The 22786-nt window shown below is 37.6% G+C and overlaps 1 protein-coding gene across 11 annotated transcripts in view; it reads left to right on the top strand.

The window, feature by feature from the left end:
- Nucleotides 1–22786, top strand: part of PCM1 (pericentriolar material 1) — an 89101-nt gene that overhangs the window by 3874 nt on the left and 62441 nt on the right. For 6 of the 11 annotated variants that reach the window (XM_084626936.1, XM_084626941.1, XM_084626940.1 and 3 more), the window contains exons 2-9: nucleotides 5810–5923; nucleotides 6599–6844; nucleotides 8877–9149; nucleotides 9802–9972; nucleotides 10162–10278; nucleotides 14990–15167; nucleotides 19246–19355; nucleotides 20181–20397. In XM_084626936.1, coding sequence (XP_084483062.1) covers nucleotides 5828–5923; nucleotides 6599–6844; nucleotides 8877–9149; nucleotides 9802–9972; nucleotides 10162–10278; nucleotides 14990–15167; nucleotides 19246–19355; nucleotides 20181–20397 — 1408 coding nt within the window. In that variant the 5' untranslated portion in view covers nucleotides 5810–5827. The remainder of the gene's footprint in view (nucleotides 1–5809; nucleotides 5924–6598; nucleotides 6845–8876; nucleotides 9150–9801; nucleotides 9973–10161; nucleotides 10279–14989; nucleotides 15168–19245; nucleotides 19356–20180; nucleotides 20398–22786) is intronic. The other 5 variants (XM_084626935.1, XM_084626934.1, XM_084626939.1 and 2 more) reach the window with 2 other exon arrangements.

Below are 22786 nucleotides of genomic sequence, written 5' to 3'. Positions count from 1 at the left end.
ATAATTCCTGACATCTGATTTCATGTATCCTGACATTCATAAACCAGTCGGAGAACACTTCAATCTCTCTGGTCACGCAATCACAGACATGAAGGTCGCGATCTTAAAACAAAAAAACTTCAAATCCAGACTCCAGCGAGAAACTGCTGAATTGGAATTCATTTGCAAATTGGATACTATTAATTTAGGCTTAAATAGAGACTTGGAGTGGCTAAGTCATTATGCAAGGTAGCCTGTTTCCTCTTGTTTTTTCCTACCCTCCCCCAGATGTTCTGGTTTAACTTGGATTTTAACTTGAAGAGTGGTCAGTTTGGATGAGCTATTACCAGCAGGAGAGTGAGTTTGTGTGTGTATGGGGGTGGGGGGGATGTGAGAGAACCTGGATTTGTGCAGGAAATAGCCCAACTTGATTGTCATGCACATTGTGTAAAGAGTTGTCACTTTGGATGGGCTATCACCAGCAGGAGAGTGAATTTGTGTGGGGGGGTGGAGGGTGAGAGAACCTGGATTTGTGCTGGAAATGGCCCACCTGATGATCACTTTAGATAAGCTATTACCAGCAGGACAGTGGGGTGGGAGTAGGTATTGTTTCATATTCTCTGTGTATATATAAAGCCTGCTGCAGTTTCCACGATATGCATCTGAGGAAGTGAGCTGTAGCTCACGAAAGCTTATGCTCTAATAAATTGGTTAGTCTCTAAGGTGCCACAAGTACACCAAGAAAAGACCAAGAAAAACTGAACTTAGTTTCACGTGCATGACATTTTATTGAATTAACTATTCGAAAAGAGCTGCATGTGGTCTCAGTTAAAACGAATGAATCAGAAAAAAGTTGGAAGAGCTGTATAGTTCAAGCTCATCTTGGTGAAAAATATCTCATCTCAAAGTAACAAATAATTTGCATCAGTTTCTAAGAATTGATGTGAGTCCAATAGGGATGTGGGTTTATTAGAAAACGTTTTAAAAACAAATGTAAGAAATCATCAGGATATGATAAGCTGCCTGGACAATGATTCAGCAAGGTGCCTAAGCATATGCTTAAATTTAAGCATATAAGTAAGTCTAGTTGATTTAGTGAATGCTATAAGCCAGGATTAAAAGTCTCAATGCCACCAAAATATTGGTAAATAGGAGAGAAGAGTTACTTAAGATTTCAGAAGTTTGCATAGGTGTAACTGACCTGATTTTGGAGTCTTAATTAAGTGGAAATACTCAATCCCTACAGGAGGTTTTATGTAGTAGTAAAAAATGTATCTGATGTGCGTCTTACTTCTGTTAGATGCTAAGATAAATATTGCCCATTGTTTTTTACACTGGAAAAAAAATGGCTGTTGTGATGTAATCTTATACGAGACTTAGACAAATTGTATAACATCATAAGGGAAGAATATACTTACCTAGTTTGATTGTAAACCAGATGATCTTTAATCTTGCCAAGATGAACTCGTAATGGCCAGTGATGTAGGTAAGGATAAAATGGTTGTTACACTGTCAAGCCTGGCATATATTCACTTGGTGGATTTGCCCTTAATTGCAAAACGTATTCTGTGTTTGCACTTGGTGTTGATGGAGCATATTGATTTGAAATGAGGTCTCTATTAAACGATCTTTCATAAAATTTTGGATGACATACTGTTTTCCTCCTCACTTGTAGACCTTTGGTGGTGACATCTGCTTGTAGCACCAGGTGCACTGCCTTCTCTAGTTTAGGTGATTATGCTTTTGCGTGGCAAAGTCTTTACTTTTCCCATCAAAGTCACTTTTCCCATCAAAGCTGCACAGGGGCTTCTCTCTGCAGTGTCAATCCCCAATCACTGAACAGTCACCAAAATTATCAAGTCTGTTTCTTTCAAAGAGACATAAAAGCCAGTTAGTTTATCTGAGGACCCACAGTTTAATACAGAGGACTGAAATGATTTTATGGTAAAACTAAAAATAAGTTTATTAATAGTAGACAGGTTTCAGAGTACCAGCCGTGTTAGTCTGTATTCGCAAAAAGAAAAGGAGTACTTGTGGCACCTTAGAGACTAACCAATTTATTTGAGCATAAGCTTTCGTGAGCTACAGCTCACTTCATCGGATGCATACTGTGGAAACTGCAGACACATTATATACACAGAGACCATGAAACAGTACCTCCTCCCACCCCACTCTCCTGCTGGTAATAACTTATCTAAAGTGACCACTCTCTTTACAATGTGTATGATAATCAAGGTGGGCCATTTCCAGCACAAATCCAGGTTTTCTCACCAGCAGGAGAGTGAGTTTGTGTGTGTGGCTTTTGGAAAAGGGGGAGAGGGTGAGAGAACCTGGATTTGTGCTGGAAATGGCCCACCTTGATTATCATACACATTGTAAAGAGAGCGGTCACTTTGGATGGGCTATTACCAGCAGGAGAGTGAGTTGGGGGGGGGGGCAGAGGGTGAGAGAACCTGGATTTTTGCTGGAAGTGGCCCAACTTGATTATCATACACATTGTAAGGAGAGTGATCACTTTAGATAAGCTATTACCAGCAGGAGAGTGGGGTGGGAGGAGGTATTGTTTCATGGTCTCTGTGTATATAATGTCTTCTGCAGTTTCCACAGTATGCATCCGATGAAGTGAGCTGTAGCTCACGAAAGCTTATGCTCAAATAAATTGGTTAGTCTCTAAGGTGCCACAAGTACTCCTTTTCTTTTTGGTCCTACTGTGTGTTTTTGAGCAAGCTGGTGCCCTCTTCCTGCTGTTTGGTCATTCTGTTTACCTTACATGCAACATACTTTTATTGTGTTTTGCTTGCAAAGCCTGCCCACATACATTGCATTGTTTAGGACAAACCAGTTTATCAGTTCTACAGTAACTCCTCGTTTAATGTTGTAGTTATGTTCCTGAAAAATGTGACTTTAAGTAAAATGATGTTAAGCGAATCTAATTTCCTCATAAGAATTAATGTAAATAGGGAGGGTTAGGTTCCAAAGAAATTTTTTTCACCAGACAAAAGACTGTGTGTGTGTGTATGTACACGTACTCTCACTCTACAAGGCAGCACAAATGGAGGGAGGGGAGACAGCATGGCAGAGACATACACCCTATGTGTGAGAGCGAGCACGATGCACATTGCCTCTTTAAGTACGCTGACCCCATTCTAAGTACATTGCCTTTTTGAGTAGATCAGCAAGTTTAGACAGCAGCTGCTGCCAGCAGGCTCCCTCCATCCTGAGCCCTGTCGTGTGTGTCCCCCATCCCTCTCCACTCTATGGAGATGGGGTAAACAGTGGGGAGGGGGACATCCTCACATTAGCCTCCATCTTTCCCCCTGCACAGCAAGCAGGAGGCTCCCGGGAGCTGCTCCAAGGCAGAGGGCAGGAGCAGCACATGGTAGTGGGTGGAGGGACAGCTGAACTGCTGGCAGTTGATAGCCTGCTGGGCAGCTGCGCGCACAGGGAACTTAAGGGAGCGGGGAGCTGATGGGGCGTGGGGGGACTGCTGGTCCACCCTGATTCCAAGCCCCCACCAGCTAGCTCCAACTGGCTGCTGGTTCTGCAAGCAGTGGACAAAGCAGGCGGCTGCCAAACAACGTTATAAGGGAGCATTGCTCAACTTTAAACGAGCATGTTCTCCAATTGATCAGCAGTGTAATAACGTTAACTGGGATGACTTTAAATGAGGAGTTACTGTACTTGGATTGCTTGGTCTAAATATATTTTAGTAATTTATTTCCAGCACACGTACATAACTCTTCACATTCTAACTGTAAGTGCATCATGCAAGAATATTAATGACTAGAGTGTCATCAATGTTTATATGGTACCTTACAAGATATTCTTTGGATAAATATTGTAACAGTGTGCTTTGTGTAGTGAGTTTGTCAGGCCTGGCAACAGTTGTAGCTAGATGGGCATTGAGGGGCTCATACAGTCACGTTTACCGCCGCTATCAAAAAATAAGTCAAAGATAGTTTTGCTTGCAAACCTTGTAATCTGTTTAGTGCTTGTTCCTTCTATGGATTTAGAAACTGTTTTCAAAAGTAATACATGCTTGATATTTTAATTTTTTTTGTTTTGTAAATTAGCCTAGCTATGCAGTTTGTGCCTAGGCAGAGGTGAACCAGGGATTTGTTTACACCTGAAGTTTTACTGCTTTAACTACATCAATAAAAGTGAAAGTAGTACAACACCCTCATGTGGACACAGTTAAATGAGTATAAAAGTGCTTATATTGGTAGAGTTTATTCCTGTACAGGAAGGGGAATGCACTGTCCTGATATAAGGCACCTTTTTTGCCAGTGTAAGTACATCCACATTAGGTAACCATAATATTTACAGTGGTACAACTTTCAGATGTAGATCAGGCTTAATTCTTCTAGCATCAATCCTAGATGGATACCAAGAAATCACTTTGGTAGCCAACTTATAAACACAGATGACCTCTGGACATATAGTGTGCTTTTTCTGTGATGTGAAAATGTGTTTTTTGGAATTAGTGGTCTCAGATGGGGACAAAAGTCTGACCCACTAGTGTTATATACCTTCTGGTTTTTTTGGTCTCCTATCTAAGCTACTAAGTTCTGACTAGCACCAGAAGAAATAAAATAACACCACATTGTATTGCATAAGATAACTTCAGAACATGATCCTAATTTTCACCTGACAGCTTGGGCTATGTAGGAAAGCGATTACTTGCAAAAGTGTGTCAGTATTCCACTTCTGTAACTGAATGTTATGTGAATATCAGTGTGGGTGAAAGGAACTGGTTTCCTGCTCAACCCAGCTAACGTGTTTCACGGCTACCTGGACTACAAATTTGTTCTTGTGTTGTGCATGCTTGGTATCGCAGCACTACTGTATATGTAATTACACATAGTTTGTGATCTTTCATACCAATGCTCAACAGGATAAGCTAAGGATTCAGCTTTAAAAAGCTATTATATTTTTCTCTAATTTTCTTTAGCTATATGTAAGTAGGTGTTGCTTGTATCAAAACTAGTTAAACTTAGGCAGAAGTGATTTCCTTAACTATTGACAGAGTGAATTTAACTTCAGATTTGTTTCTAATGCAGACCCTTAGTTTATCTTATATTAGCCAAACTATTTCCTTGCTAAATACACAAATATAGTGGTTCATATGTTTTTATTTTTATATAAACCATATTTAGGATAAACCCCAGGGCATTTTCTAATTAAATGTTTGTAATTTGTGGTATAGCAAGGAAAAGGAATTCCTCTTACTGGTTGTTAGCTAGTGTCCCTTTCAACGCTCTGTTGGGATATATTTTAGTATTGAATAAAGGGCATTTTGCTTTGGTTACGTTCTTTATAGGAAACTTTTAATTCTTGGAAGATGTATTAGACTGACATCACTGTGGACCTGATGTTACTGTATTGCATTCTTTATAGTGTTTCCATGAACTAAAATTTCTCATTATACCTTTGTGCTCTTTATTGCACAAGGTGAATATTCTAAAATATTTTTAATTTGTACTGTTCTTTTATAATAGAACAATTTTAGAAAGTAAACCTCATAGTTTATTGACAACATCTGTGAGAATGTTTAGTTTTAGCACCTGTCTTGATTTTTCTCTGCATTGCTAATATTTATGGATTTTAGTGTTTCATAAAATACCTTTGTAAAATATTTTTCATAATAGCTCAATTTCCTAGGCTTCTGAGGAACTGCATATAATTTTCTATGGTCTCATTTACTTCATGAAAAGTGCATAGTGCTGAGTTTGGATTAGAATAGTTTGTCTTTAAAGAAAAGATCTCTAATTTTTAGTTGCAACGGGAAATATGCTGCATTAAAATAGGTTTAACTATAATTTTTTTATAGCATTTTTGACTGCATACCATGGCAACAGGAGGTGGTCCTTTTGAGGAAGGCATGAATGATCAGGACTTGCCTAGCTGGAGCAATGAAAGCTTTGATGACCGGCTGAACAATACGGTATAATTCATGTTAACTTTTTAATTGTCACATCATACTGAAAGTGAAAATTGACATGATGGATAGATATGAAACCATAAAAATTGGCAAACAAAATACTGTAGTAGTAGTTGTTGCTTACATTCTGTTCATAAAACTAAATACATGTGTCCAACTGAAACAAAAGTCAGCAAACAAATAAATGTATGATAGATTTGAAAGCCATACACTGTTACGAATGATCATCTGTGGTCAAGAGATGGCCTATCAAAACTGAGTTGCAAATCTAGGTATGTATAAACCATTTTGGGAGGGGGAGGGGTGTGGGGGAAGGAGACTATTTGATTGAAAGCCTTAAGTGGGAATTTTCCCTCAAGGTTAAGCATTATAACCCTCCGAAGACTCAGTGGAAGAAAAATGCTAGTGTAGCTTTGTTTCAAGTGAACAAATACTTCTGAAGACAAAAAAGGTTAAGTGGACCAAACTTCCTGTCAGATAACTTATTATTTGTGCTTTAGAGAAAACTATATTATCCAATTTGATTTTCAAATTATTGCTTAAATAAAAGCATGTTTTGACATTTTTGTTTTTTTCTGTAATTCTAAAATAGAATCAAACTTCAATTCACTGAAGTAAACCATATCTTTTTTTCACTAAAGAGATAATGAATATGCTTTTTTTTCTGCTTTTCTGAAGGACTGGGGGGGTCAACAGAAGAAAGCAAACAGGTCTTCAGAGAAAAACAAGAAAAAATTTGGTGGGGAAGGTGAAACAAGGCTTACTAATGACATATCTCCAGAGTCCTCACCTGGAATGGGACGGCGGAAGACAAGGACTCTTCATAGTTTTCCTCACACTAGATATATGACTCAGATGTCTGTTCCAGAGCAAGCAGAATTAGAAAGGCTTAAACAAAGAATAAACTTCAGTGATCTGGATCAGGTTTGTGGATGTGTATTTGCAAAAATTGTATAAATGTGAATATAAAACCACACAAACCTGCTAAACTGTCTTTATTAATCTGACAGACTTCAAAAGGAAAGGTTTCAGAGTAGCAGCAGTGTTAGTCTGTATCTGCAAAAAGAACAGGAGTACTTGTGGAACCTTAGAGACTAACCAATTTATTTGAGCATAAGCTTTCGTGGGCTAAAACCCACTTCATCGGGTGCATGCAGTGGAAAATACAGTAGGAAGATGTATGTATGTATGTATGTATGTATATATACAACCCTCCCCTCCCCCCCAATGAAACAGTGTGTGTTACTATACACACTATACGAGAGTGATCAGTTAAGGTGAGCTATTACCAGCAGGAGAGAGAAAAAAGCCTTTTATAGTGATAATCAAGGTGGGCCATTTCCAGCAGTTGACAAGAACGTGTGAGGAACAGTAGGGGGGAAAAATAAACATGGGGAAATAGTTTTACTTTGTGTAATGACACATCCATTACATAATTTCCCCCCATTTTTCCCCCCTACTATTCCTGACACATTCTTGTCAACTGCTGGAAATGCCCCCCCCCCCCCGCTGGTAATAGCAAATACTCCTTTTCTTTTCACCTTAACTGATCACTCTCGTTATAGTGTGTATGGTAACACCCATTGTTTCATGTTCTCTGTGTGCGTGTGTATCTACCTACCTACCTACAGTATTTTCCACTGCATGCATCCGATGAAGTGGGTTTTAGCACATGAAAGCTTATGCTTAAATAAATTTGTTAGTCTCTAAGGTGCTACAAGTACTCCTGTTTTTTCAAAAGGAAAGACTTCGAAAGTCAGTGGCTCAAATAAAAAAAGTGCATTGACATCACATAGCAAATAATAATCCATATTCTGAATTGGAAAAAGTGTAGAAAAATACATATATTCTGGATCATGGTGTCCAGATACCTTCTGGTAGGTCAGCTATTTTCACTAGACCGCATACCTGAAGGTTGGCATATGGTGTCACTCGGTAGTGTAATAAATTGCAGTTCTCCAAATGAGTATTTCTCTGTGTAACACATCTGTGAGAGTTAGAGGTTATTTAGTACCTGCCAATCTTGAAAGTATTTTCTTGAATGCATTTCTTTCTGTAATTTGAGATTCTGACCCTGGATTGGGTGCCTTGTGGCAGAATGGAATGTCATACTTTTTTCTATACTTCCCTAAATTTTTGCTGAATTTAAGTTTTCCATTAAAACAGTGACGATAAAACCTAGTCTTTATGGTTGTGACAGTAACTTGGGCTAATGTGACCCATTGCTTTGCAGTCTTCCCAAATCTGAAGACAGACTACTCTAGAGCTTCTGTTGCTGCTCTTAGCTTTTCAAGGAACAGTAGAGTGGAACTGATATACTTAACGTCACGGTTGCACACAGAGTTCTGAATAGCATCAGTAAACATTCCAGCCTAGTAGTGGCAGAAGAAAGCTCTGGAGCTACGGATGGGGGAGGATAACAAAAAATGCAGTCTAGACTAGGGTAGAAGATCTTCCCACACAGCAAGCAAGAGGCTATATAGGAATTCAGTATCAGATGTTCTTTATTCCAGTTCAATAGTGAGGAGGCTATGGGATAAGTAGCTTCTTTCTCATGCATTTGGAAGGGAGATGTGGCTTCACATTATCAGGCATGAAGTTGGAGTTCACAGCAGGGTCCCGGGGCAGCACCCTGATAAAAATTGTAGAAGTCTCCCTGTCATTCCCAATACATTGGTTGGAAGGTCAAGTTTCTGACCAGAATCCGCCTGGTGGAGATGGTTTTAATCATTTTTAATCTGTCATCAGCTACTAAGTTTAGTTCTCTGGCTAGGAGGTGAATTTTTTGGTGGTGTCGTGTGGTGTGTGTGTCTCTCCCTCCCCCCCCCGCTATGCCCAATAATGCCACATGATGGTACCACTCTTGTTCAACTGTGAACTAATAAAAGTAGAACAATGTTTTTAAAGGAATATTGAAGTAATATATGATAACTTCCTTTGGTTTGTTTTTATGTAGAGGAGCATTGGAAGTGATTCTCAAGGTAGAGCAACAGCTGCTAACAACAAACGTCAGCTTAATGAAACCAGAAAACCATTCAACTTCCTATCACTGCAGATTAACACTAACAAAGGCAAGGATGCTGCCACAAGCCCTCAAAAAAAAGAAACTGATGGATCATCACAATGTAAAGAATTATTTGCATCTGCTCTAAGTAAGGACTTCTTGCAGAATTATCAGGTGTCTGTTCAAGAAGATGGAAGAGGAGAACCTGCTATGGATAGTAGCCAGGTATTGTTCATGACTCAGTGTATTCCTATTGTAATCTCTTCCTCCTAAAAAACTGTAACTTTTAGAAAATGTCTAATTTCATTGTTGTGTTGTAGACACCCTGATGAAGCTTCCTAGAAAGTTTCATTAATTTTTAAAATTAATTCCAAATGGTTACTAAGATGGTTTATATTTTGCTACTCTTAATTTTTTACACAGTAACTTGCTTCGGAATACATTAAATGAGATTTAAATTATACTACATGTGGGAATGCTTATGATCACATAATGCTAGTAACTCTGCATACTGAGAGAGAAGCAGTCTATTTAATACACCACTTTTAAGTCTAGAGATTGGTCTGATTACCATTTTAATGGTTTTGGTAATTTCTGGGACCAGCATACAAATTGTGACATAATGTTTAGAGATATGAGCTCAATGGTGCACCTGGTATCTGTGACAGAAGCAACATTAATCCTCAGTCTTGGAACTTTATGCACATGTTGAAGTCAGTGCCAATAATAGGATTGAGGCCATAAACTCTAGTATGTCACCTTTCATTTTATTTACCTAGGTGTGGTATAAATTAAATTATCACCCTCATGTCTTGTGGATCACAAATATCAAAACTATTGATGAATTTACTGAATAATTTCAATGTCTTCTCTGCAGATTGTGAGCAGACTAGTTCAAATTCGTGACTATATTGCTAAGGCCAGCTCCATGCGGGATGATCTTGTAGAGAAAAATGAAAGATCTGCTAATGTTGAGCGCTTGTCACATCTCATAGACCATCTTAAAGAGCAAGAAAAATCCTATCTGAAATTTTTGCAAAAGATGCTTGTAAGTTTCAGAGCCTTAAAAATAGATATGTCTCTCTTAAGCAATGTGAGAAAACTTTAAGGAGTCAATCATTGGCATTTTGATGGTACTGCTGGGAGAGTTAACTTCAAGATACAGTGCCATCCATAATAATTCATTTTTACTACCCCATTTATATAGCTTTTGATTTATGCCCCTAAAATATTTCAGGCTAGAGAAAATGAGGAGGAGGATGTTCGGACTATAGATTCAGCTGTGGGATCTGGTTCTGTAGCTGAGAGCACATCGCTAAACATAGATGTGCAGTCTGAGGCTTCAGATACCACGGTAAGCTGCTTTTAGTAATTAAGGTGCTAGAAATGAAGACTTGTTTTTTTCTTTTCCTGACTGATACTTGATAGTATTGTTAATCTGAAATTCAGTTCAAGGAGACTTAAACCCCCCAAACTCTCAATGATGTATATTTTTAAAAAGTTTGTTTTTTAAAAGCTTCTGTTGTAGCAGTTTTACTTTTTGGTAGCTTATGAATCTTTTAAATAGTTCTAGGGGTTAAATATGTATCTGGCCTATTAATGCAGAAAGGACTAGTTTTCAAAGCTGTTTTCGGTAAGTGGTGTGCTTCCAGTACAGGGGGAATTGAAGGGTAATGGAAGAGTGGAAATGGTTCACTATCATGGGTTGTTGCTATAGAAAGCATAAGTATATCTATAGTGATACCATAAAAAGCATTGCTCTAGGACGGGGGTTCCCAACCTCTTTCATTGAGTGGGCCACCTCTTATTAGAGTGTCTTATGGACTCTGGCGTTTCTACATATATACACTCATGATTGCATAGACCATCTCCTCTCCCATTTGTGATCACATAACTTTCCTGTAGCAATTTCAGCAGTTGCTCACGTGGAAAAGAAATTGAATTCTTCCTAATTTTTTATCTCCTTTTAAATAAAATTTAAGCATCTGTGTATATGGCATTGACTCTTTGTTTCCAGCCAGCGTGCTGTGGACCATCAGCAAAGTGCTCCACAGACTACGGGTTGGAATGTGTGTTCTAGGAAGTTAAAAGTAGTGTTTAAATAAAGAATACAGAGGTACTTGATTAAAATTCAGAATGAAACCAGACAGTCTCTCAATCTAATATCAAAGTCCTGCAAGATGTTTTTGTTTTTATCGGGTCTTTCAGAATGATAACATTGTAGAGATTAAACATCTACATCTAACTTTTTAATGTTGTTTAAAATGTGAAAAAATAACCAATACTGATAGAAATATATATCCATGTAGAATTCTCGTAAACAAAGCTTGTATCTTGTTGTTTATACAGAAAGCATATTTTTTCATTTTTATGTGTGTGGCTTTAAGAATTTTGGAATTAGGTTTCTTTTATAATATAGTTCTTTGAAATATTAAAAGTATCTCTATAATTACATGATACAGTGATATTTGGAATCCTGTCATTTAAAAAAAATTTAATAAAGGAAATTGAAAATACAGTAAAATTAAACAAGCGAAGACTTATTTGAAGTAATAGTTTGCCATATATAATAAATAAGACACAAATGAACTAGGTAAGCAATGTTATAGTTTAAAAATGCATGTTAAACAGGAGTGTGTTCTAAATCTAACCTACTAAACTATTTAATAAAGGAAGTATCTTTTAGTTTGAAAATTCGGCCCTGCATTGAGGACAAACTAGGGAATTCAGCTTCACAAGGACAGGTTTCAGACATTGACGTTACAACAAGTCCAAAAGGGAAAGGTGACAAAGCTGCTCTGAATGGCAGGGAAATCTGGCCTATTAGGATTGGATTACCCTCACAGGTACTCTTCAGAATATTAACTTGGCAAGTCTCCAAAATAGGGTCTGTACTTGCTGATTTTCTTTTTCTTCCTCAGTTCCTTTGTTGCTAAAGCGCTTTAAAACATACTAATATTTGTAATGAACAATTACTTTTTTCTCTCATTCTTTTCATACAGAAGCTTCTGGTGTTTAATGCTTTAGTTACCACTATAACAATAGATCTGTCTGTCTTAACTGTGTTTGGCTAAATTTTCATTGAATGTCTCTTCTTCTTCATGTTGACTTGTTTTGGGAAGTGGAGATGTTATAAAAATGAGTTTTTACTAATCTCCTCCTCCAACCCAACATATGTTCTTTTTTTATTAGTGAGGGGTATAAATCTAACTCTATGTCCAGCTATTAATCTAACTTTTTGTAACCACAGCTTGCCACTTCAGGTTCATGCCTTGATGCAATTGCACTCTTATTTCTGGGAAAGTGTTTTTAAATTGGCTTAATGTAGTGTCATTTTAGATAATTCACACTTAGATCTGTTAATTTTCATGCTATTAATCTGCCTGAAAGAACGTAATAACAAACATCTTGTGCAGAGAAAGTGTAGTGGAAGATCAAAAACTTCTGTTGCCCCAAGGAAAAATATGATCTGTAATAAACTCTCTACAGAGGATAAACTGTGCATGCCTGTTGCAGTACCCAGTTATACCTGCAGGGAAAAACACATTTGTGGGGGTCAGTGCCTTAAAAACCGTGTTTTGAAATGTGTCCAGTCCTCCTGTGATTTTTTTTTCAATAAATATTTTTATAATTGAATTTTTAGTGCTCCATCTTTTTTGTTTAAACTCAAATTGTTTAAATACATTATTTGAATACAGTAACTTCTCGCTTAACATTGTAGTTATGTGCCTGAAAAATGTGACACTCTGACATTAGTCCCCCCTCTTTCCTCCCTCCCCTGCACAGAAAACAGGAGGCTCTTTGGGGGCAGCTCAAAGGCAGAGGGCAGGAGCAGCACATGGCAGTGTGGGGAGGGACAGCTGAACTGCTGGCAATTGGTAGCCTGCTGGGCTTAGGAAGCTGATGGGGTGGCTGCCAGTCTGCCCTGGTTCCAAGCTCCCACCAGCTAGCTGCAACAGGCTGCTCTTCCTGCAAGCATTGGACAAAGCAGGTGGCTGCCAAACAACATTAAGGGAGCATTGCACAACTTTAAACGAGCACGTTCCCTAATTGATCAGCAACGAAACAATGTTAACCGGAATGACTTTAAGTGAGGAGTTACTGTATTTCTATACCCTTAAAATAGCAAATTTGTCAAGCTTGAGTGCCTAAGTTTAGATACCCAACTTGGGAAAAAAATTGGTCTTCGTTTTAATGAGTATAGATGCCTCTGACATGCTTTAAATTAAGCTTGGTTTGTTTATCAGTTTTGTTTTTTTCCCTCTGCCATTGATTTGACATGTGATCTTGCACAAATCACCTAATCTTTCCATGCCTCAGTTTCTTTGTCTAAAATGGGGATTTACACAGGGATTATCATTGATGTTTAGTGGTTTAGAGTCATTTGAAAGTGTTATTACATTTTTGAAGACCTTTTATTAATAATTAAATTCTGGATGTTTAAAAACAGTGGATTGAGCTGAACATGGTTTACCCCTTAAAACATTGATTTTTGGAGATTGACATTTCTGATGCCTAGGCTGAGAAGGAGTTGTTGCTCACTGCATTCTGGGATCCACACTGTCTGCGAGGGGGGCAAGAAGCAGCACCCCAGCTACAAAGTTAATTTACTGTCCATTAAAGTGCTTGACCTTGCTTTTTCCAACAACTTCCAAACTCTGTGGGAGTACCTCTGCAGTAGGGCCAAGTACTTTAATATATGCAAGCATATTCTTCAATGTAGGAATTTTTCACAATTCAGATACATAGTTGCTTACAGTAGGCACTCGACACTAGATGGCAGGTGAATTTTTTTGCTTTAGGAGTGGGACTTTCAGCTTGGCAAATATTTAAAAATTCATAATACTGGTATTTTTGTAGTCCATCTTCCTACTGTGAAAATGCAGTTTCAAACTTGATGCAGAGTTGTAGACTACATATGGTTTTATGGAATGAGAAACAACTTGTTGCAAAATTGTGTGGTGAAAGAGAAAGCTTTGAGGTGAGTGAATCATTTTGGACCTTGAATCTTATTGAGGCAGGGTCCAGTGGTGCTGCTTTGGGTTGGCAGCTGCATAACGAGTACTTGTGAACAGATCATTCAGTTTCTGTTTTTGCTCTAGGCTGGACTGTTAAGCCAGTATAGGAAATGAAGAGGATCAGGTAGATATTTTTAAAAAGTGTTTACTGCAGAGACTCTTTAAAATAAGTTCAACACCAAACAGAAGTCTTTGCTTTTTTGCTATTTTAATTCAGTATCTTGAATTGCATTTTATATCCATCAGGGATTGAGGGAAGGAGTACTCTTATGGCTTTGTGGTTATATACTTTTTGTGTTAATGAATTTACAAACAAAGTGTAGTTAAAGGAAGAAACGTGCAAGTTTTTAATTTTGTAATCTGCTTGTGGAAGGTGCTGAGTTGGTAGACCCGAAGACAAAAGAACGTTACTTACCTGCAAGGCATTGTGCAGCATGGTTGTTGGCAGTAAGAGCTTTTCCCTAAAAGGACTCGAACTTAGTCTAGAAGAACTTGCTTTAAGTGTGAAGAGACTATAGTTAAGTATTCACCTCTTTACACTTCTCAAGACTAACAGTTCAGGTTTTCATTGAGCTGTTAAGGTTCTGCTTACATTAAGATGTCATTGTATTACTATTTTCAGAGTAGCAGCCGTGTTAGTCTGTATCCGCAAAAAGAACAGGAGTACTTGTGGCACCTTAGAGACTAACCAATTTATTTGAGCATAAGCTTTTGGGGGCTACAGCCCACTTCATCGGATGCATAGAATGGAACGTATAGTAAGAAGAGATATATACACACACATACAGAGAAGGTGGAAGTTTCCATACTTACAGTTTGGATGGCAACTTCCACCTTCTCTGTATGTGTGTGTATATATATCTATATCTTCTTACTATACGTTCCATTCTATGCATCCGATGAAGTGGGCTGTAGCCCGCGAAAGCTTATGCTCTAATAAATTAGTTAGTCTCTAAGGTGCCACAAGTACTTCTGTTCTTTTTGTGTATTACTATTGCAGAGTTATCAAATTCCACAGCTATGGTGGTATCCTTTATTATCTTCCAGGCCAGAGACCCCCAGCAGGAGGCTAAAGAGGAGCTAGAGAATTTGAAGAAGCAACATGACCTGTTAACAAGGATGTTACAACAACAGGAACAGCTGAAAGCGCTTCAGGGAAGACAAGCTGCTCTTCTTGCTCTGCAGCATAAAGCAGAGCAGGCAATTGCTGTCATGGATGATTCTGGTATGTGGAAGGACAAGAGTATATAATGATAAATTGATATATTGATTGATTTAAAACTGACACTCTGAATTTAAAAAAAATAATATTAAAGTATAAATGTACCACACAATTAAAAAAAATGTTCTGGATATATTCTTAAGCTTGTACATTCTGTGCCTTATATAAAATACCTGTAATATTTGGAGTATTACTGCAGGACTGCCATTTGGTGGGAGAACTTAATTTAAATATTTTTAATATGTTATTAGGTAACAAGGCTACAAACTTAAAACTAGGGCTGTCGATTACTCGCAGTTAACGCAGGCGATTAACTCAAATTAATAGCAATAAAAAAATTAATCGCTATTAATTGCTGTTTGAATCACACTGTTTAAACAATAGAATACCAATAGCAATTTATTAAATATTTTGGACATTTTTCTACATTTTCATATCTATTGTGTTCTGTGTTGTAATTGAAATCAGTGTATTTTTTATTACAAATATTTGTAACGTAAAAATGATAGAGTATTTTTCAATTCACCTCATACAAGTACTGTAGTGCAATCTTTGTCCTGAGTGCAGTTTACAAATGTAGATTTTTTTTGTTACATAACGGCACTCAAAAACAAAATAATGTAAACCTTCAGAGCTTACAAATCCACTTAGTCCTACTTCTTGTTCAGCCAATTGCTAAGACAAACAAGATTGTTTACATTTAGAGGAGATAATGCTGCCCTCTTCTTATTTAAAACGTCACCTGAAAGTGAGAACAGGCATTAGCATGGCACTTTTGTAGCTGGCATTGCAAGGTATTTCCAAATTGAGCGATTGGATGAACAAGAAGTAGGACTGAGTGGACTTGCAGGCTTTAAAATTTTACATTGTTTTATTTTTAATGCAGTTTTTTAACATAATTCTACATTTGTAAGTTCAACTTTTATGATAGAGATTGTACTACAGTACTTGTATTAGGTGAATTGAAAAATACTATTTCTTTTCTTTTTTATACTGCAAATACTTGTAATCAAAAATATACAGTGAGTACTATACACTCGGTATTCTGTTGTAATTGAAATCAATATATTTGAAAATGTAGAAAACATCCAAAAATATTTAAATAAATGGTATTCTATTATTTTTTAACAGTGCGATTAATTTAATCTTTTAATAGATGGACAGCCCTACTTAAAACCCTAAGTTCCTTCCTGGTACTTTGAGATGAGCCACCAAAGTTTACTTTAAAAACTCAAAAATGTATTTTTTTTAAACCTTCCTTGTATAAGGAAGAACAGAACAACTATAAATTTGATTACCATATCTTAACCAAATATAAAACTAGATTTCAGATTCTAAAGAATCTGAATTGTAGACTTGCCTCCAACTGTTAAACACATCACAACCACTATAAAGATAAGTTAAGTGTTGTTCCATTATAAACCTGTACTTTAATACTTCCTTAACGTTGTCAAAAGAATCGTTGGGGTTGAAACTTCTCACATTTGGTCTCTGCCAAAAGATAAATTATTTTGGAAAGTATGAACAGAAGTGGTTTGAGATCAGCGTTAAACAACCTCTAATAATAATAAATGATTTGAAAGTTAGGTGGTTATGGTTTCCGATCTGCTTACCATCCTCACAGAGTGTGTACCATTCTTGTTTTTAAAAGCTTGTTTAGTAAATTTCTAATTGGGAGAAAATCATTTTAAAATTGTTTTGACTTCAAATTTCCCTTTGCCTAACTTCTACCTTGTTGTTTTTAGAAATGGAGTGCATTGCTTGTGACATCACACACAAGAATAGCACCAACAAACTGACAAGCAAAATTGTAGCCTAGGGCTCTGCCTGTAGTAATTGGTCTCTTCCTGTGTCCTCTCCTAACAAGCCAGCTTTGAGGTGGGATAGAAGGACCATACAGGATGGTTTTGCTTTGAGATGGAATGATCCTCCAGGCAGCTAGTAGAACATAAGAACAGCCATACTGGGTCAGACGAATGGTCCATCTAGCTCAGTATCCTGTCTTTCGACGGTGGCCAGTGCCAGGTCAGAGGGAGTGAACAGAATAGGCAATCATCAGGTGATCCATCTACTGTCACCCATTCCCAGCTTCTGACAAAGAGGCTAGAGACATTCAGAGCATGGTGTTGCATCCCTGCCCGTCCTGGCTAATAGCCATTGATGGACCCATACTCTGTGAACTTATCTAATTCTTTTTTGAATCCTGTTATAGTTTTGGTCTTCACAACATCCCCTGGCAAAGAGTTTCACAGGTTGACTGTGTGTTGTGTGAAGAAATACTTCCTTTTTTTTCTTTTAAACCTGCTGCCTATTTTCATTGGGTGACCCATACTTCTTGTGCTTTGTGAAGGAGTAAGTAACATTTCCTTCATCACTTTATTCACATCATTCATGATTATATAGATTTCTATCATATCCTCCCTTAGTCATCTCTCTTCCAATCTGAAAAGTCCCAGTCTTTTTAATCTTTCCTCCTAGGGAGATTGTTCCATACCCTTAATCATTTTTGTTGTCCTCTGTACCTTTTCCAATTCTAATATATATAGATAATAAGACAGAAAATATTATAATGTCACTATATAAATCCATGTTATGCCCACACCTTGAATACTGGCTGAGGTTCCGGTTGACCAGTCTCAAAGATAGAGCATACCATGGTTCTGGGGAAGGCATTTCTTCCTTGCAGGTCTTCTGAATCAGCTTCTGGGCATCTTCAGCTCTGCCTTATGGTGTCTTTTGTCCTAAACAAACTTCCCAGTACTAGTAGAAATCTGAAGTTCTATACTCCTCTCCCCTACAGAAATAACCTCTCTTCATAGGAGGAGGTGGTTGTGGACAGAGGAGAGGCTTATTCTCTATTCCCTGGTGCTACTCTTATTTGTGTCGCATTTGTCCTGGTGGTACTCAGAGCAGCATCCCACTAACCCTTGTGTTGAAAAAGGTAGAAGAAGCCAGGACTGGGAAAAGGAAAAAAAAAAATTTGTGTAAAATTAAATAAATGTAATGTTTTAAAAATAAATCCAATTAAGGGTTTACTAAACAAACGATTCATGTGAAGTTAAAAATAGGCCAGACACCCATACTTTTGTATGGCTAAAAATGGTGGCTATTTAAGATCCTGGTCTGTGTTGACAAGTGACTGTTTTTAAAGTAATATTGTAGAGTTCTACATTTGTCTTGATTTCCATATCAAACGTGTTTTTACAAGTAAAAATGTGCCTTTTTTCCTAACTGCCAGCTCTGCAAATCAGATTTGAATGTCAAGATGAGGTATTTCCTCCTAGCATACCATGGTCAGTAAAGGTTCTGAGGCCAAATTATATTATTGTCTTCGACTGTAACTGACTGGAACACAGAGTTCTGTTGATATATGAGAAGTATGCTATCCAGCTGCTTGTTCTTAGCTGTGTTGGTTCTGCAGGGTCATACAGTTTTTAAACAAAACAAAAAACACAACAAAAACTGAACTTAACTGATTTTGGGGGGGGGGGGGAACAAAAAACAAACCCCAAACGCAAAAGGACAAGATCTGTTGAACAAGGTACACTTTTGCATAGTCAGCCTCAATCAATGTACAATTTCACTGCGAAAACTATGTCTACACTACGCTGCGGACCTTACAGTGGCACAGGTGTGCTGCAGTAAGGTCTCCTGTGCAGCTGCTCTTTGCTGGTGGGAGAGAGCTCTCCTGCCAGCATAATTGAACCATCCCCAACAAGCACCCTTAGCTATGTTTGCAGGAGAGTCTCTCCTGCCGACGTAGCACTGTTCACACTAGCACTTTTGTCGGTGAAACTGATGATGTAGACATAAGCCCAAGTGATGATTTCTTTCTGGGGTTGGGAACAATTTTTTTTTTTTTTTGACATCTGTTTTTCTAAGGATTACTTCAGAAGTTTGTTTGATTTAAATTTCTATAATGTGCGCACAGCGTTTGGTTAGTTCAGTTGAAAAAATAAGATAAATTTGTCCAACCAGTGCTGTATGTTAGTAGATATGGTATATACTTATTTTGAAATCTTAAACCATTTTCTCTAATTTACCTTTTAGTTTAATGTTTTGGACTTACTGTTTTGTGTAGTTGTAACAGAGACCACAGGTAGCATTTCAGGAGTGAGTCTTACATCTGAACTAAATGAAGAATTAAATGAGCTAATCCAGCGTTTTCACAATCAGCTTCATGAATCTCAGGTAACTTTTTTTTTATATAGTGTTGCTATGTATATTTTAGTTCATTTTCCCTATAAGGGTCTTAAAAATACTAGAATAAATAGGTTTATTTACAAAGCTATTCTGACTTAGTTTTCAGTATACTTTCTCACACAGTGAGAGTGATTGCTGTTTGATAACATTTTATTAAATCTTCGGGGCAGTAATATGCAGTTTAAAAGATTTTGTTTCTTAGATCTTGTTTCTGTGATGCACAAAATTTAAGCTTTTTGTATTGCTACCTCTTAAATGCCTATACTTGTCTGACTTGCTGAGGTATGGTTTCTTCTAATTATGTTTTCAATAACATGCCCTGTAGGTTACTTACATAACTCATAACAAGAATTGTATGTATGGCCACAGTTTTAAGACACAATATTCAGTTTAAAAAAAACCCTACAACATGTTTGAAATTTATTATATGTAAACCTTAACTGGATTTGATTGTAAAGTTTTTTTGGTTTTGCTTTTATTCCAATTGATGCTTCCTATGTTTTACTTTGGATAGAAGCGGTCATTCATTGACTGTTAAAAGCTTAGTGTCAGTTTATACCTGGCTCTTTCTTGGAAGCCAAGAGCAACAGTTCCACATCATAGTACTAGTTATTATGCAGTTGGAATTATATAAGAGCTAACTATTGTTTAGTTTGAGAACCTTGGTTTTCTGTTATGGAGCTCTTAGCACTAGCCTTTTTAAGAAGTTAAATGAGGTATTTTTTTACTTTTATGGAGTTGGGAGAGGTAACTAGCAAATTATTATGGCATCTTCATAGTACTTGTAGTAAAATGAAGTTTGTTTGTTTTTAGACTCAACCTGTGCCAGATAATAGAAGGCAAGCAGAAAGTCTTTCACTTACTAGAGAGATTTCACAAAGTAGAAATTCTTCTATGTCACAGCACTTATCTGATGAGAAAGCACAACTTTTTAGCAAGATGAGAATGTTGCAGGGTAAAAAACAAAAAATGGACAAGTTGTTAGGGGAACTTCATACGCTTCATGACGAGCATCTAAACAACTCCTCCTGTAAGTAAATGTATGCAGAACTCACTTTAAACTGGATTTGTTTAATGTAGTTTATAGTCCTTTTGAACATAACGTGCAACTAATGATTCAGAATTGTCACTGATCTTAGTACATGGAAGTATTGTTTGTAGTATTGTTGTAGCTGTGTTGGTCCCAGGACACGACAGAGACAAGGTGAGGGAGGTAATACCTTTTATTGGACCTGTTGGTGAAATGGACTAGCTTTCAAGCTTCATACAGCTCTTCCTGCTACCTATGTGAACCTCTTATAGTTAACCATGTGTCCCACCTTGTATTTAGCTTAGACAGTCTGGTTACTTTCTCCAGACCTGAGGAAAAGCTCTGTGTTTGAAAGCATGTCCCTTCCACCAGCAGGAATTGGTTCAATAAAAGATATTACTTCACCCATCTTGTCTTTCTCCTGGAAGTATTGTCATTTGTGTAGCTTTCAGTAATAACAAATTTTAGTTAAATGTTTCCTTTTTAATGTAGAGATTTAAATACAGAACAAGGAATGTTTTTTTTTCTGTGGTAATAATCTTTTGCTTTATAATATTATGAAAGTCCACCAAACTGATTTAGTGAAGAATCTGACTACAGAACTCTGTAACTGTGGAAATACCCAATATTACAGACAAAAAGTGCAGTTTAATGTGATTTCTTCAGTAACTTCCCCCAGTGTCTTGAAAATAATTAAATTTAATTGCTTTCTTTAGGTTAAAATGATTGCATTGAACCTCAGTGATAGGTTGCTCCCTCTGTTAATAGCAGTTTTTGTGGCTAAGTTCCTGAAATGTTTGGGAAGGTTTACACTAACAGAGATCTGTAAAGTTTAACCTTTGTGCTTTAGAATGGCTAAGACTTAAAGGGACACAGAGTTAAATAGTTTTAGTGCTATGCTTTGCCCTGAATTCCTGACCAACATTTGTGGTGGTAAAACTCTCACTTTCCTATCTTGTAAATATTTGTCTTCTCTCACTAAAAGGCCAAAACAAATGGTAGAAACTGAATATATAGGGACAAACAATGAACTTAACTGTATACACACTTCTGTCAAATGCATACAGTAAATTAAAAAGATTTTTTTCTCTAATCTTTGTCATTTTGTGTTTTGTAATAAAAGGTAAAATTTCATTTTCAAAATTTTATTTTCAATTCTTTGTTCCTTTAATATAACTTTTTTAAATTGGCATACTTCCTAGGGAATTTTTTTTGTTTGCTTATTTTGATGTACACACTTGGTATTTAGTTCTTTACGTACAACAGACAGGAACTTTACAGTTGTACTGACTGACTTTTCTCGTTAAGATAAGTTTGCCAGCTTCTGCTCCTCACACCCTCCGTGACTAGCTGTTTAAATGTTTGAGTGGCTTGGTTTCTCTCCATGTGGCATTCATTGTCCTGGGAATAATATTCTGGCTTCTAGTTTTCTTTAAGACACAGGTGTTAAAAACTTTGTAAGGGCCCAGAGGTTTCAGAAACCTGATTCAGGGCTTTTGTTTTAAGGTTGGGTGATTCAGCAACAGAGTTTTAAATGTGACTTTGAACTTGTAAAGGTGCCTAGGATGAGGATCCTGCCCCTGCCAAGTTTTCAGGCAAGGTTTTCTGCTGTAATTATGGGAGAGACTAATTAATTCACTCCTGAATAGAAGATAGCTGTTCACTGTTCCCGGCCAATGGGAGCTGTGGGAAGTGGCAGCCAGCACGTCCCTGCAGCCTGTGCCACTTCCTGCAGCTCCCATTGGCCGGGAATGGTGAACCACAGCCACTGGGAGCTGTGGGCGGCTGTGCCTGCGGACAGTCAATGTAAATAAACTGTCTTGCGGCCAGCCAGTGGATTACCCTGACAGGCCGCAGGTTGCCCACCACTGTCCTAGAGGTAGGTTGTCAGATTTGAAATATCTGTTCACATGAAGAAGGCTAGCTAAAAGATAGCCACTGTTGGCAGTGCCAAATTCCAGGCATCAGATTTCCAAGATCTGTCTGATTCTGACATGGTCTCTGTGGTTCCATCATTGAATCCCAACTTGGTTTCAATTTCAACTTCAAAGACCAGAGGTGCAGAACTGAATATATTTTGCTGGATCTGGTACTCTCCAGGTCTGTGGGGCCAGCTTCTTCCTACAGTCCTGTTCTGAAGGTCATCCTTAGATCCAAAGAGATTATTTACTGTGGTGGCTAATGTGCACCCTCCTGGTTCTGAAAGCTCCATGGATCTGCGTGAGACGCTAATGGCTACGAGGAAGATACAGGCTTCTTCAGTTCTGTGTTCTGCTTCCTCTTCACCTTAAAGTAGAAGAGCAGAGGAGCTTTGTTAGTCTTTCTCCAGAGAAATTTATGCCACGTCCGCTTCTGAAGTCTCCCACAAGGGTCTCCAGGCAGAGCTTTC

This window comes from Lepidochelys olivacea (assembly GCF_965140295.1).
Source record: "Lepidochelys olivacea isolate rLepOli2 genome assembly, chromosome: 4".
Classification (NCBI taxonomy): Eukaryota; Metazoa; Chordata; order Testudines; family Cheloniidae; genus Lepidochelys; species Lepidochelys olivacea.
The sequence above is the reverse complement of the archived record's forward strand: the minus strand, read 5'-3'. Positions and strand labels throughout refer to the sequence as shown.